Raw genomic sequence first — 13,296 nt, forward strand, 5'->3', positions numbered from 1 at the left:
CCGATCGATGCTCCTCTGACGTTAGAACACACCTTCTAGCGCCCCTTACTTTTCTCCACCTTAAATTTACCAACACCTTTAGTAACAGTTACACCTTTCCTCCTGTTTGTATGCTAATGCTTTGCAGTGATTCTTACCATATCTGGATTTGGATCCTGGCTCAACACTGAAGGTGAGATTGTAAGAGTGTCCCAGTCTTGCATCATTAGGCAAAATGTGCTTACCAATTCTTCTTACAGTACGTAACATTAAATGTCAGCCAGCGCCACTGAAACACTGTTAGTGTATTGTGGACCTGAATTTTTGTTATAATGAAATATGTTGCATCAATAGTGTTCTAAATCTTATAAATTGGCCTGGTCTTGTTGTATTCTAGCCTGCCCATGATTGTATAGGAGTGGAATAGTTTACCAATATCTTCTGTTTGATCTAATTCTGATCTGCCATTTATTTTTTTTTATTTAGTTTTAGTTTTTCCATTCTTAGTTATTTGTTTTCCTCCTTTGAGACTGTAATTTTGTTACAGCATAGATTCATTTGCACTGATACAGCTTGCATGGGTGGCCTTCTCATGAATTTATTCCATGGATGGGTATTTGTGCATGTATTTAGGATGATGATTCTACAGCTAGACATGGCTGGCCTAGGTCCAGTCTCCTTTCCTGGTCAGAGAAACTGCCCGTCCTACAGATTCCTAGCTATTCCTGGCTGGTCCCAGCTGTTTTAACATTTTTTAAATCTCTGTCTCTTTGGAGCCTGGCTTTCTGTTTTTAGCAGAGAAAGGAGGTATCACTCTGATACAAAGGTGAGTTCTGGTTTTCCTATCTGATTAGAAGGGGCCTTGATTTATTGGACAGTACTTCAGATCTTATTTCTATCATTACTGTCCCTTTCAGTGACATATTTACCTTAAATTTGCTTTTTGCATGCTGTATTTCATTCTTTCTCTGCATTGCATAGGCTTTTCCAAATATGTATATTGTGTAAATATGTTTTTCAAATTACTAAGCTTGCCATGCACTGACCATTATAGGCATGCATTTATATAAACAACAATATTAATTGTGGCTGGTCCTGCTAAAACAACATACATGCAATCAATTTATTTGCTATGTTGTTGCTTTATAATATACTGACCAAGTGCTGTGTGCTTCAGTTTCTCTGCAAAGAACTGTCACCCTCTGTTTTGCATGCAGTACCATCTTCTAGATAAAATAACTATGCAGCATTATTGGGTGCCATGTGAAAGTGGGCATCAGACTGATGATCAACTTAATTCTCCCCTTCATGACATGAGATTATTCTAAAGTGTGCAAAAACTTGTGGCAGTACACATGAAACCAAAAGCATAAAGGTGCTCAAAACTGTATTATTTTATAGAAAAAATATTATTTTAGAGGAATTCATAAGATACAACTCCTGTACACTTTCTGACTGTGCCTCTGTATTCTAAAGTAGTTTAAGGTTTAAGTGTTTTATGGGGGTAGTGTATTTCCTAAACTGTTACTGCTTTTGGTTGCAAGAAGAGGCTTTTATGTAATAAAGTGCCTGCTTGAGAACCAAGATCATTACCTACTGAGAGCTTATGTGTAGATGAATGCAATTATTGCTTCAAACGAGTTGGTTTTCTACATTGCAGCTTCATCTCACAATATAACAGAAGAAAGAATATTGTGCCACACAAATCTATGAAATGCCTAGCAGTAGATCATGTAACAACATCAAAACTATTCCTTACAACATTTATTTGCATTTTTATTGCTGCTTTATTTTTTAACCCATTATATGCTTAGAACAGACAGCAACACCAAAATCTTTGTTAATGGATATTTACCCCAGACCTCAGCCAGGATGTGTGAAAGTGCTATCAAGATTTGGTGAGGGGGCAGTAAGCAAAGCTTTATAAGCTTTATAATACAAATTAGTTATTTTACCTTTAAAATGTAATGGTGCAAGAATTTTTTCGGCAACTGATTGAATTTGCCCCAGTTTTAACTTTGACTGGCCTTCAGGCTAAGTTAACCAGCCACTTCTTTTGCACATTCAAGGCATTTGGTAGCACTGTGTGTGGGGAAAGAAACTTTTGAAATCACCACCCATTAACTTGTAAATGCAAATGTAAATGCTCTACAAGAGCCAATTGCAGTCAAGTGATGCGTTTTTTTGAAAAATAAGCTCCAGTCAGCTGCAGGCTTTTGCAAGCAATTCTTATTTAAGTAAATTGAGGGGCAGTTTCCAGAGTTTTAACCCCAGCCCACAGAGGCACAAATTTGTGGGTGGCAAAACAATCTAAATCACTTTGGTTTTCCATTAACCTAAAGGGAGCCAGATCCACAGTTTGTGTAGAATAAAATGGAGTGGTTTTAAAAAACACTATGCAAAAGGTTGACAGGAGTCAGTCTAAGTTCCTTTGGAAATAAAGTGAGTTTAGATAAGAAGTGTTTCACAACACATTTACGCATCGAGGATGGTTCAGGGGCAATGTGTGGCATTGTAGGTTAAAGATCATACTTTGAATTTAATTCATAATGGCAAATAAAGCCTAAGGATTTCTACATGAATAAGGTAGTGAAGGAATGTTGTTATCACACTGTTAGATATTCACGTATATTGGTAAAAAATGTAAAGTTTAACTAAAAATTAACTTTTACTGCATACATAGTTCAAGGCTGCATATTGTTCATGGGTTCTAATTTGGTTAACTTTTTATTTTGTCAATCTGTATTTAAATACCATCTAGTTGGTAGGATTATTGCCTAAAGCAACAATAGTGAGGATTTATAATGAGGCTGCTTTTTTTTTGCAATAATTATTGACATTAATTCTGTCATTTTTGCCTTTGCTCATTGGCCCTTTTTCTGTACATTATCCAGCCTGTCATTCATATTGCAGCCTGGTGCTTAGGGTTAGTGGGTTAGTGAACCAAAATACCATACTGAAGGTAATCACCAACTGAAGAACTACAAAAGCGAAAGTTTAATAATGTAAAAAAATAAAATCTGATAAATAAAATGCATTGCATACACAGCTTATTATGCATTAAATCATACCTGTTTTTGTTTTATTTTAATTTGTTTTTCAGTGATTGTGTTCTTCATGTCTTTCTAAGTAAATGATTTGAGATGATCGACTGGCAAGTGCAATTGGAATCTGAAAGTCATCATGAACCCTAAGTCTCCTCGATTGCATCGAACAATAGAAGGCATTACAGCATTTGACCGACTGGAGGCTGATAAAGCCAAATATGTTAAGACTCCACAAGTCCGAGAACAAAGGCAAAACCCTGCTATAAATGCCACCCTTTCCCCAACTTTGTTACGTAGATCAATTCAGTCAAATCACAACCACAACCCAGAGACCAAACATACTGCCAGCTGCAGCCTGAGTCCAATAATACAGCCTAGAACTCTGCAACGTCATGTTGACTCTGAGCAAAGGACAGAACAAATGTACATTACAAGCTCAACCACTGCCATGTCAGGAACTCCCCTTCTGCAACGCAAGGCTTTAAGTTTGAAGACAGAACATGCCTCCTCTGCTACCATACCCTCTGACATGTCTGTTAAGTTACACATTAGTGAACCACAGTCAGATAAAACTCCTAATGTTAATTGCACAAGCTACACAGTCCAAAAAATAGGTGAGCCTAGGCAAGATAACAAGGTAGTCCCTTCACCTAGATCCCCAGTGACCCAACCTTTTTCAATGCGTCGGGTTAGTGGGAAGCGTCAACACCGTCCTGATTCCCTAATAATTTACCGCCAGAGGAGGGATATCGTTCAAAATGAAAAGGAAAACAATGAGAGTAGTGGTGGACTGGTAAACCGGCTTCTTCAAAACACTCCACTGCTAAAAAGAAGGATTCCTCTTGCACAGGGCTCTTCCCAGCCATGTTCTCAGGAAAGTCCAAACTCTCCCAGGGCACAGAAAAAAACTGATGAGTCTTTAATGTGCCAGGTTCCTACTTTTGGTGCCCCACAAGAGGCAGTGTCAAAAGAGCATTCCCCTTCTGATGTTCAACATTTTTTTGAGAGTTGTGGCTTAGAGGGGAGCCTCCTGGACTTGCTGGATAATGTGTATCAACTTGGTGGGGATACAACAATTGGAAGTTTAGAATCTGTGGACAGGATTAGTGGAAGAAGTGTGGTCTTACATGAGGAAGTTAAAGAAGAAAGAACTCCAGTATCTGTTATTGAGAGAAATGCTCGAGTAATAAAATGGATTTACAGCTGCCATAATGCCAGGTCTATAAATTTTCACAGAGAAAACAATAAATCCAGAGAATCTACAGTGTGAGAAGATGTCAGAAGTTAAACCACCAATAGACATATAAAAAGAAGCAACAGATGCGAATCACGTGAAAAAAGAGCGACAATTATCATAAACTGTCGGAAAATTAAATTATATGTGATTAAATGCATTTTAAATATACTTATCTTAATGTCCAGTTAATCTCACTGTTCAGGGTGGCTTTAGGAGGGGTTAGAAGTGCGTCTCATTCCTTAGGCTTGAAACAATACAGAGGATTTAATATTACTGTCCACCAGCAATATGAATGGTTTACCTGTCAATTTGCTAGTCTTTCACTAGGTCTTTGTATGCTGCCCTGTTTCAGGTAAGAATATGATGTTTGTATATGCGTATATGTGTTTTTTTAATGTGATATATAAATGCTATGGGTAAATAATGTATCTCACGTTATATGAAGGTTGCATTGACCTTGTTTTTTTATATTAAGTAGAATCCTATCCAGTTTATCAGATTAGGATAAACCACCTTCAGTGTTATACTGCCATGAATAATATACTTCATTACGTTATACAGAGAGAAAACAAAGTATGGCTCATTTATCAAAGGTAGGATGCAAGTGCTAGCAGGTCCCATACAGAAAATATTGTACTAGTACCAATATCAGTTGATGGCTGCTTTTCCCCTGTGCCAAATTAAGTGTACAAAAGCACATCTCACACATGCAAAGGAAACCTGTGCTTATTACCATAAGCAAGTACAGAGAACCAGGGTGCCCTTGTGTTCCCTGCCTTGCATGTTCTGAATGACGCACCTCCCATCCCTTCAGTATGAAATTCTGCTTACAAGGGGAGGTGCAAAGATTTTTCACTTCAGGTCACAACACAAAGGGCAAAGTAAAAATGGCACTTAACTACTTTTTTTGCACATATTACCCTTACCCATTTAAAATTTACCTCACTCCTTTTTAATCCAGTCTTTTGTAAATCTGAATAATAAAAATACATATAATAGTGATCTAATAGAGTTTGTCATGAACAGTGCTGGGATACTGTGATCTACTGATACATCACAAGCTGCCTTTTGCCCTAAGCACATCAAAGCGTGTTTCCCAACCTCCCCCCCCCACAGAATGTAATCACTCAGATTTGGGAATAGAATTTTACTTCAGAGCCTGGAATGCACAACAAAGCAATACACATCAGAAAATAAGATAATGTGTGTCCTGCTCATGTATCTCAAACAAAATAAGTACCAGATTTTACTGAGGACAGGTTATGACTTTGCAGAACAGAATACATTTATATGTGAGTCAGAAGTGTTTTTGTTAAGTGAGGAATCAAGTTGCATAGCCATTTGCTGGGTATCTTAAGTTGTACAGCCTTTTGGAGGAAGACCAAGCTGATAAAACTCTCCAAGGCATAATTTGTTGACACAGCAGCTTGAGGGAATGGCTCAAGTGACATAACTCCTCAGGAGTTCATAGTGATGAGGCTTTTCAGGGCTAGGGCTTTTAAGTGTTCTTGCTCCTTAACTCAGCAATTTTGCTGGTAAGAAACCCCCACCTAAAGGGTGTTTCTTCTGGCTGCTGGACTTCATTGGGTTCTTCCGGAGGTTCTGCCAGGACACCCCTTGCCTCTGATCGTTCAGCAGAGCTCTGCTGCCACTTATTAGCAAACACATCCCATAGTGCTGAGGAACGCTTTTGAGGTGGGTTTTCTTTGGGCTCATCGGGAGATCTGCAAGAGATTGAAGGGTGATATTAAAAATCATGTTTGCTATTATTGAACTTGATTGTATCTTAACTCATACTTACTGTTCTTCTACTTGCTCTGGTTGCTGTTCTTCTTCTTTAGTGAAAAGGGAAGCAACACTTCTCCAACCAAGTGCACCTTGAACCTATGGGTGGTTAGATGTTACAATGCTATCTATCACTAGAGCACAAACAGAACAAAATAGAAATGCCATAAACTATATGTCAGTAAAACTTACATTATTATATGAAGCAGACTATTACCAAAACACTAGCATGTACCAGAACACAATAGGGCTGAATTGACTATGACCCTGAGCAATACAATTCAAGAAAATGGGGAGAACACTAACAGTATTATAGACAAAACCAAAACAATCAGTGGAAAAGGGGCCCAGCTCAAACAGTTTAGATTTAGAGCATGGAGTAGCAATACTAATTTACATAATCTAGTATCTGTAACAAGGATTATAATACTCTACAAAGTAGCACATTAGTGCACACGAACATATAACATTACTAGCAGTAGTACTACTATTGAAAGAAATGTGAATAACTTTATGCAGGGTTTCAGCCATTACAGAATCACTAAGGGACAGATTTATCAAATCACATTCTATTCACTCCTATGGAATTTTTAAAAGCATATTTATCAATGGGTTAAATTTAGAGTTCACCATTTCATAAATAGGCTTCTAAGCCCTGAACTCATGCTGAAGTTAACCCCCTCATTGTTTTCAGTTTCACCCAGCTTCAAGGGGAAGTTAATCCCCTAATTGTTCTCTATTTCACACATTTTCAAGGGTAAGTTAGTCCCATCATTGGCGATGAAGATTTTCATTCATCAGGGTCATGGTATATCTAGTATAAATAAATCTAAGTAATCATTGAAGACGTTTCACTACTCATCCGAGCAGCTTCTTCTGTTAAACTGGGAAGTCCTTAGCAAATAAACTCTTCCACTAATCCAATCATAATGGCACATTATAACTCTTCAGAGAGGAGACACCTGATACTTACAGAGGTGTGAATGCTGAGGAGTTACTTAGCTAAGGTGATCTCTCTCTCTCTCTCTCGCTCTCTCTCTCTATTTATCTATCTATCTATCTATATATATATATATATATATATATATATATATATATATTTTAGTATAAAAAATGTGAATTAATGGCTGCTAAGTGATGCTTTTCTGTATAACTGGAATACTACTCTTTAAATACATACATTCACATATATACAGAAAATTAACTTTGTAACTTTGTAAATATAAAATGTTATACCTTTTTGTTATGCTGTTCTATCTAATGACTAGTGGAGAATAAATACAGTTTAGGAAAATCTTTTGTTTTCTGCAGGTGTTAGGTGTTAGTGGCCCATAGCTACACAGTAAGTTAAGTTGAAAAATAACATACGCCCATCAATTTAACCTTTTATATCTATATGAAAACTGCCTAACTGCTAGTTGATCCAGAGGAAGGGAAAAAAACCCTTCTGAAGCCTCTCTAATTTGCCTCAGAGGGGAAACACTGTTTCCTGATTCCAAGATTGGCAAATGCATCAACTTGTACTAGGAGCTACTTTCAATAACCCTGTATTTCCTCGCTTGCTAAAAAGCCATCTATTTATTTATCTGCCAGTACAACTGATTCAGGGAGAGAACCTTTCCCAAATATTTAGATGGAACCTTCTTTCTACTAATCTGAATGGATGCCATTGTGTCTGCTGGATGGATCTACTGGTAAATAAATAATCAGAAAGATTATCATATATCCCCTTATATAATTATACATAGTTATCATATCCCCACTTTAAGCGCCTCTTTGACTTTCTCTTATTCAGTAATATCCAATTTGAGCACTGGGGACCAAAACTGCAGGGTATATTCTAGATGGGGCCTTACCAGCACTCTATAAACTGGAACAATGACCCCCTCCTCCCGCTATATTATGTCCCTTTTAATACAGCTCAAAACCTTGTTTGCCCTTGCAGTCGCTGCCTGGCATTGTTTGCTACAGCCAAGTTTATTATCTGCAAGGACTTGAAGATCCTTTTTCATTATGATTTTGCCTAGTGCACTGCTATTAAGGGTATAAGTGGTTACATATTTTTACATCTCAAGTGCAGGAGCTAACAAATGCTGAATGCTAAACTCGTTTAGTGAGGGTGTATTCCATCTAGTCTCAGTGCCTTGTTCATACCTGGCCTGGTATCTGGATCTGGATCTAAATCATTGAGGAGTTCTTTGTTTTCTGAATTTGTTCAAGGATATTCCTCACGGAGCACCTTTGTTATACAGTTCAGTAAGCATGATCATGTTGTTATCCAAAGAAATCACTTGAAAATGACTAACAGTTTTCTATTAACGAATGAATACTAATTTTACACCCCTCAGGATACAATGTTATTTATTAATTTATGTTATTTTTGTTCATAAGGTATGCCATGTAAACATAGTGTGTCTGTGTATTGCACAGGAAAAAGGAAGGGGAGAGGTCCAAGCATGACATAAATCAAGTCTGGCACACTGCTCGAGTCACTTGCCTAATGTTATCTTTTCTAAATTAACAAATTTGGTTAGAGTTGCACTGTAACATCAGGAAGGCGGCTGTGGCTTTTATTTGACAACAAATCCTTGATAAATAAGACCAAGGAATGAAATAGATGCTATTGACAGCTGTGCAATTTTGTATGGACAGAATGTCTGATTTTGTTCAATTAATTATTAAAACAAACTTGTGCTGTAAAGTCTAACCCAGTGGCAAGGCTGAGATCCCTATTATAGATCTACAAAAAGTAAAACATGGAAATCTTTAATCAACTTCAACAATCACACAGAAGAACAATCACTATAAAGTTTATTTCAAACTGAAATAATTTAAAATGGAAATTTTGGAATTTCAATCTGCTTTCAAGATATTCTGCTTCTGTGTTTAATCCTTCTTAGAGAGTTACCTGTGAGTTCCTGCCCATTCTCTGGGATGCTAGTCACCTCAATAAGTTATGAAGTTTTGTGTTCACCTGTATCTGAGTAGAGTTGTTCACAAGAGTAACTCTGAAGCATTTTGAATTTAAATACTACCTGGAAAAAACATTTAGTAGAAAAATAAAGGTGATGTTTGTAATGCCGTCCCCGATAAAGTGCCATGTAAGAAAAAGTCTCTCACAGGTTGCCTCACAGCGCTTTCAGAACATCATGGGTGCTTTTACAGTAGCCTTAAACAATAAGGCTATGTACACATCATGTAGTTCTAGTATTGGAGCCTGCAGTAAGACATTAGAGTGGGAGACTATTGTGGCAGAAAAAACCCTCAATATGAACCTGGTAAAGATGATATTTATAGGGAGGGCCTACATTCTCTTAATTATTCTGAAAAGTTGCAAAGAAATTGAAATAGATTATTCTCTACATAGTACCTTATACATATTGTAATTAAATGAGAGGGATTGATCATACTTCTTGTACTGACAAATATGTTTGTAATCTTATCTGTAGGCTATTGAAAATAGTAGAATACTTGCTTCTCATTACTGAGCAAAAATGTTTAAAGCTCATAGCAGTATCACATTTTGATTGGCACAGTTCTCTTGGAGAGAACTGTAGTAATGAATAATCCCTTGCCTGCCAAGCATCAGCTCTTGATTCTCTCATGAGGAAACCACTGCCACAACAGGCCCTAGTTCTTCCTGAAATGATGTATGCCTCAGTAAGCATTGTTCTCTTCTAGAAATGCCATACTTAAGTTTGCTAGAAATTCAATTAGTGTTGTTGGTCAAAAAGAATTACACTGATGTAAAAACTGGCTAACATTTAACATTTCAACAGTTTTTTAACACATCTTTGTATCTTGTACAGGTCCACCTAAAAACATTTGGGCATTTTCTCATTATTATATCCCTCCCTTTCATAAAAAGCAACTTTACTGATGAACTTAGTTTGCAACCCTTTCATTCATGGCAGGGCGGTTTCAATAAATGAGTAAATGGGGCATTTGCCCAGGGAACCAGGACAGGGAACAGCAGACATTTCATTTGGTATAACTTTAAACTGAAGCATCTGGTAGAGATGACAGATGCCTCATGTTAATCAACTGGAAGAGCTCTGCATAATGGTTATTTAATATCCTTGCTTTTGTTCTTGTATCCTTGTGTCACCCCCATTTTGTCATTTTATCTGCACCCATGACTGGGTGAGAATTGGTGACCTACCATTGAAATATTTGCCATGGATTCACTGGTACCTTAAAAGGTCCCTGACTTATAAGTACTTAATATGTTTGTTAACATGTATAATTCAAGCACCAATAAATGTGTGCTTAAATGCATATACACAGTGCTGAAACTGGGAGAAATGCCAGTGAATAAATGAAGTAGCAGACTGTACAGTCTGGGGCCCCAGTGACCCAGGGACTGCTTCCTCTATAGTTACATCACTGCAGGCGAGTAGATTAATCGCCCACAATATATTTTTCCTAGCACAAGCCATTAATCTCCTGGAAATGCTTTCCTACGTCGGTGTGAAAACATATGGGATGCTTCGTTTTCCCGAAGTCGCCCAGAGCTTCCTATTGTGAAGTAAAGTATAAGTATATTATATAAGTATATTACAAGTCAAGGAACTCCAAGGTTATGTCTAAAACTTTTATATTTTATAACATGGAGTACATTATTTATTACAATACACAAGTTTCAGTGAGTCATGTAACAGAAATGACATCACTAAGCACTGATTAGAACTGATGATGTCGCTAAGCATATGAATATATTTTCCATGATATTCATGGCTCTTGTCAACTATAATGATATATTTTACAGATTATACATAGTTCTTGTGTATTAAAGGCAAAATACTACAAAAAATACTAAATCCTGATACATTTTAGTGCCAATTTGTTACAACAATATAGCAAACAAAACTTACCTATATTTAACTTAACCATATTTCTCCCTTATTAGATTATTCAAGAAATGCTGTTTGCACTATTTAAGTATTACAGAGAGGTGAATCCTGAAAAATAATGTTTCCATACAAATCATTTGTTCATCTCTTGTATTTTGGACTATTGTGAATATCATTTATTTGACACCTGTTGCCCCAAACATGTAAAGAGATCTCTCAAGCAGCTTTACAAAATGATGTGATGCTGTGCATGGTAAAACACATAAGGTGAATGTGGTTATTCTATACCTTTCGGGCGAGCTGGGACATATTTAACCCTTCGGTCTCCACTTCAGGATTTTCTTGCTCTATCATTTCCACAGTATCGCTCTGTAATGCAAGGCAAGATAAACAATTGCAGAACAGTCTTGCCCTGGATTATCTGATATTCTCTCCATACCTTGCTTTTTTATATACTCATAGCATTGTATGTTTTCCTTTGTTTCCTTCTTTTTTGTCCTCACTCTGTGCAAGTTGTCCTTTCAAGTTGTTCATTCATAAGCATTACACTGATTTTAGTCTCCCTTCCTTATTATCACTACAATATTTTAACTAAATTGGTCTCCCTAACATTGTTTGTGTAGTGTTCCTAACTTCTATCCCACTACATCTTTATATTTATGCTCTGTCACTCCCCTTAAGATACAGTAGAACCAAATGTAAATTGCAGTATCATGAGCAAATGTAATGCAACAGAGCCTCTAATTTAGGAAGACCCGATCTACATATATTATGTTTATAACAGGGCTTTTAAATGGATTTTCGATATATTGATATGTTGTACAAAAAAGTTATACTAAAATGAAAGTAGGATAAACATTTATTCCCTTTTTTTCTATTGCATGTCTAATGTGTCCCTTACTCCCTTATTGCAAGAAACTCTCCACCTGTACACAGTTCAGGTATAGGAAAGATGCCTATCATTTGTGCGCTTAAAACAAAGTTCCATTCCAACTCTGAAATTCCCCCAGGGTTTTCCAGCTGAAGCCCTATGGTCCTTACACTTACTCTTTCATGCTTCACCCCCAGAGTCAAACTGTTTTACTAATACTGGACAAATTGTTACCTGGACAGTAACTCATGACAACCAATCATTTTTGCTTTGTTCTACCTGCAGCTGATTGAACAATAATTAATTGAAGATAATTACTAATTGATTTCTGTATATTACTTCCCAAGGTTTAAATTTGCCCAGTGTTGCTCATTAATACCCAGGGACCTTCTTTTGGCAATCAGCACTAGCTCTGCCTATTCCCTCTTACCTTCTGCTTCGCTCTCCCTTCCCTCTTACCTCTTCCTTGGGTTCTTCTTCTTGTTCTGCATTGAACGTCTGCAAAACTTTTGATCTATATAATTTCCAGAAATTCTGACTCATGGTATTGGACTGATATTGTGTAGGGAGTTCAGATAGCGATGGTTTAGGCAATCTGGAATAAGTAACACCACAGTGAATCCTCCTGGGTTGAATGCAAATGCACAAATAATTCTTTCATATAAAATATAAAGTGTTTTAAAAATTTAAAAAATACTTCTGCAATGTTGATAGTTTCCTCAGGTGTACAGAGTATCTGTGCGTGCAGAGTGCCTTGCACTGTTCAGAGTTTAGTGCTAATTCCGCTGGCTACTGCAGGGAAGTTGAAATATTGGTTTGTAGTTCAACACTGTTAAATTTGTGGGTTGCCCGCTGCATCTATCCCAAGGTCTGCCAATGCACAGAAAACCTCCCAATTACCAGCTGGTGCACCAAGTGACATGAGTGCTGCAAATTATGGATAACATCTCAGGTGCAGGGTTCCCTGGCCCCTATTGGCTCTCACACACAGGTCGTGTGACTTCATTAATGTTACATGAAGCAGTTCATAGAAGAGAAATTAGATAGCATGCTTGTTATAAGCTAGTAGACTAATTCTGCATAAGGCACGGGGAGAGGACAAAACTGTCACTAACCTTGACTATACAACAAACCAAATCATCTTGCATTGTGTTCTGCTGGTAAAGGCTTCCACTAGTCTGTTATGTTATGGGAGGCTTGTGGTTAATAATTATGAGCTACTGTGGAATTACCAATCGCTGTGCCCTCATGCAGTTGAAACGATCTAATACAAGAAAAAAATGGACAAATAAATGAGAAATGTAAGAGTACTGATTGATAGTATTGCAAGTAAAATGAAGAGAGATTCTTATGGAAAATTATTATCCTGCATATGGTGCCAAGATTTACAGGGGTTGTTCACTTTTCAATGAACTTTTAGCATGATGTAGAGAGTGATATTCTATGGCAAATTGCAATTGGTTTTCATTTTTTATTATTTGTTGGTTTTGAGTTTTTTATTCAACTGATCTGCAGTTTACAATT

General features: G+C 37.0%; 2 protein-coding genes across 3 annotated transcripts; one reads left to right on the forward strand and one right to left on the reverse strand.

Annotated features, from left to right (window-relative positions):
• Positions 1–5,262, forward strand: fam110d (family with sequence similarity 110 member D). Of its 2 annotated transcripts, none has more exons than NM_001079074.1 (2): positions 1–172; positions 3,083–4,431. In NM_001079074.1, the coding sequence occupies exon 2, from the start codon at positions 3,163–3,165 to the stop codon at positions 4,294–4,296; it is 1,134 nt and encodes a 377-aa protein (NP_001072542.1). In that variant the 5' UTR covers positions 1–172; positions 3,083–3,162; the 3' UTR covers positions 4,297–4,431. The 2 variants fall into 2 exon arrangements, with proteins under 2 accessions (NP_001072542.1, XP_012812731.1); XM_012957277.3 differs by lacking the exon at positions 1–172 and adding an exon at positions 607–805 and having other exon boundaries at positions 3,083–5,262.
• A 136-nt stretch (positions 5,263–5,398) lies between these two features.
• c2h1orf232 (chromosome 2 C1orf232 homolog) lies at positions 5,399–12,734 on the reverse strand. Its single transcript, XM_012957395.3, has 5 exons — positions 12,470–12,734; positions 12,232–12,367; positions 11,190–11,270; positions 6,065–6,147; positions 5,399–5,987 (listed from the first exon to the last, which is right to left on the reverse strand). Exons 2-5 carry the CDS (start codon positions 12,313–12,315, stop codon positions 5,762–5,764), a joined length of 474 nt encoding a protein of 157 aa, XP_012812849.1. The 5' UTR covers positions 12,316–12,367; positions 12,470–12,734; the 3' UTR covers positions 5,399–5,761.
• Between the last annotated feature and the right edge of the window lie 562 nt (positions 12,735–13,296).

The sequence above is a fragment of the Xenopus tropicalis genome, chromosome 2 (assembly GCF_000004195.4).
Source record: "Xenopus tropicalis strain Nigerian chromosome 2, UCB_Xtro_10.0, whole genome shotgun sequence".
In the NCBI taxonomy this organism is placed as follows: Eukaryota; Metazoa; Chordata; class Amphibia; order Anura; family Pipidae; genus Xenopus; species Xenopus tropicalis.

Excerpts from the sequence above, each read along its gene's own strand:
- fam110d (NM_001079074.1), top strand. The coding sequence starts at position 3,163 with ATGAACCCTAAGTCTCCTCGATTGCATCGAACAATAGAAGGCATTACA.
- c2h1orf232 (XM_012957395.3), bottom strand. The coding sequence starts at position 12,315 with ATGAGTCAGAATTTCTGGAAATTATATAGATCAAAAGTTTTGCAGACG. Across the intron at positions 11,271-12,231 it reads AAGAAGAACCCAAGGAAGAG|AGCGATACTGTGGAAATGAT; the intron begins GTAAGAGGGAAG and ends CTTGCATTACAG. Across the intron at positions 6,148-11,189 it reads TGTCCCAGCTCGCCCGAAAG|GTTCAAGGTGCACTTGGTTG; the intron begins GTATAGAATAAC and ends AACCACCCATAG.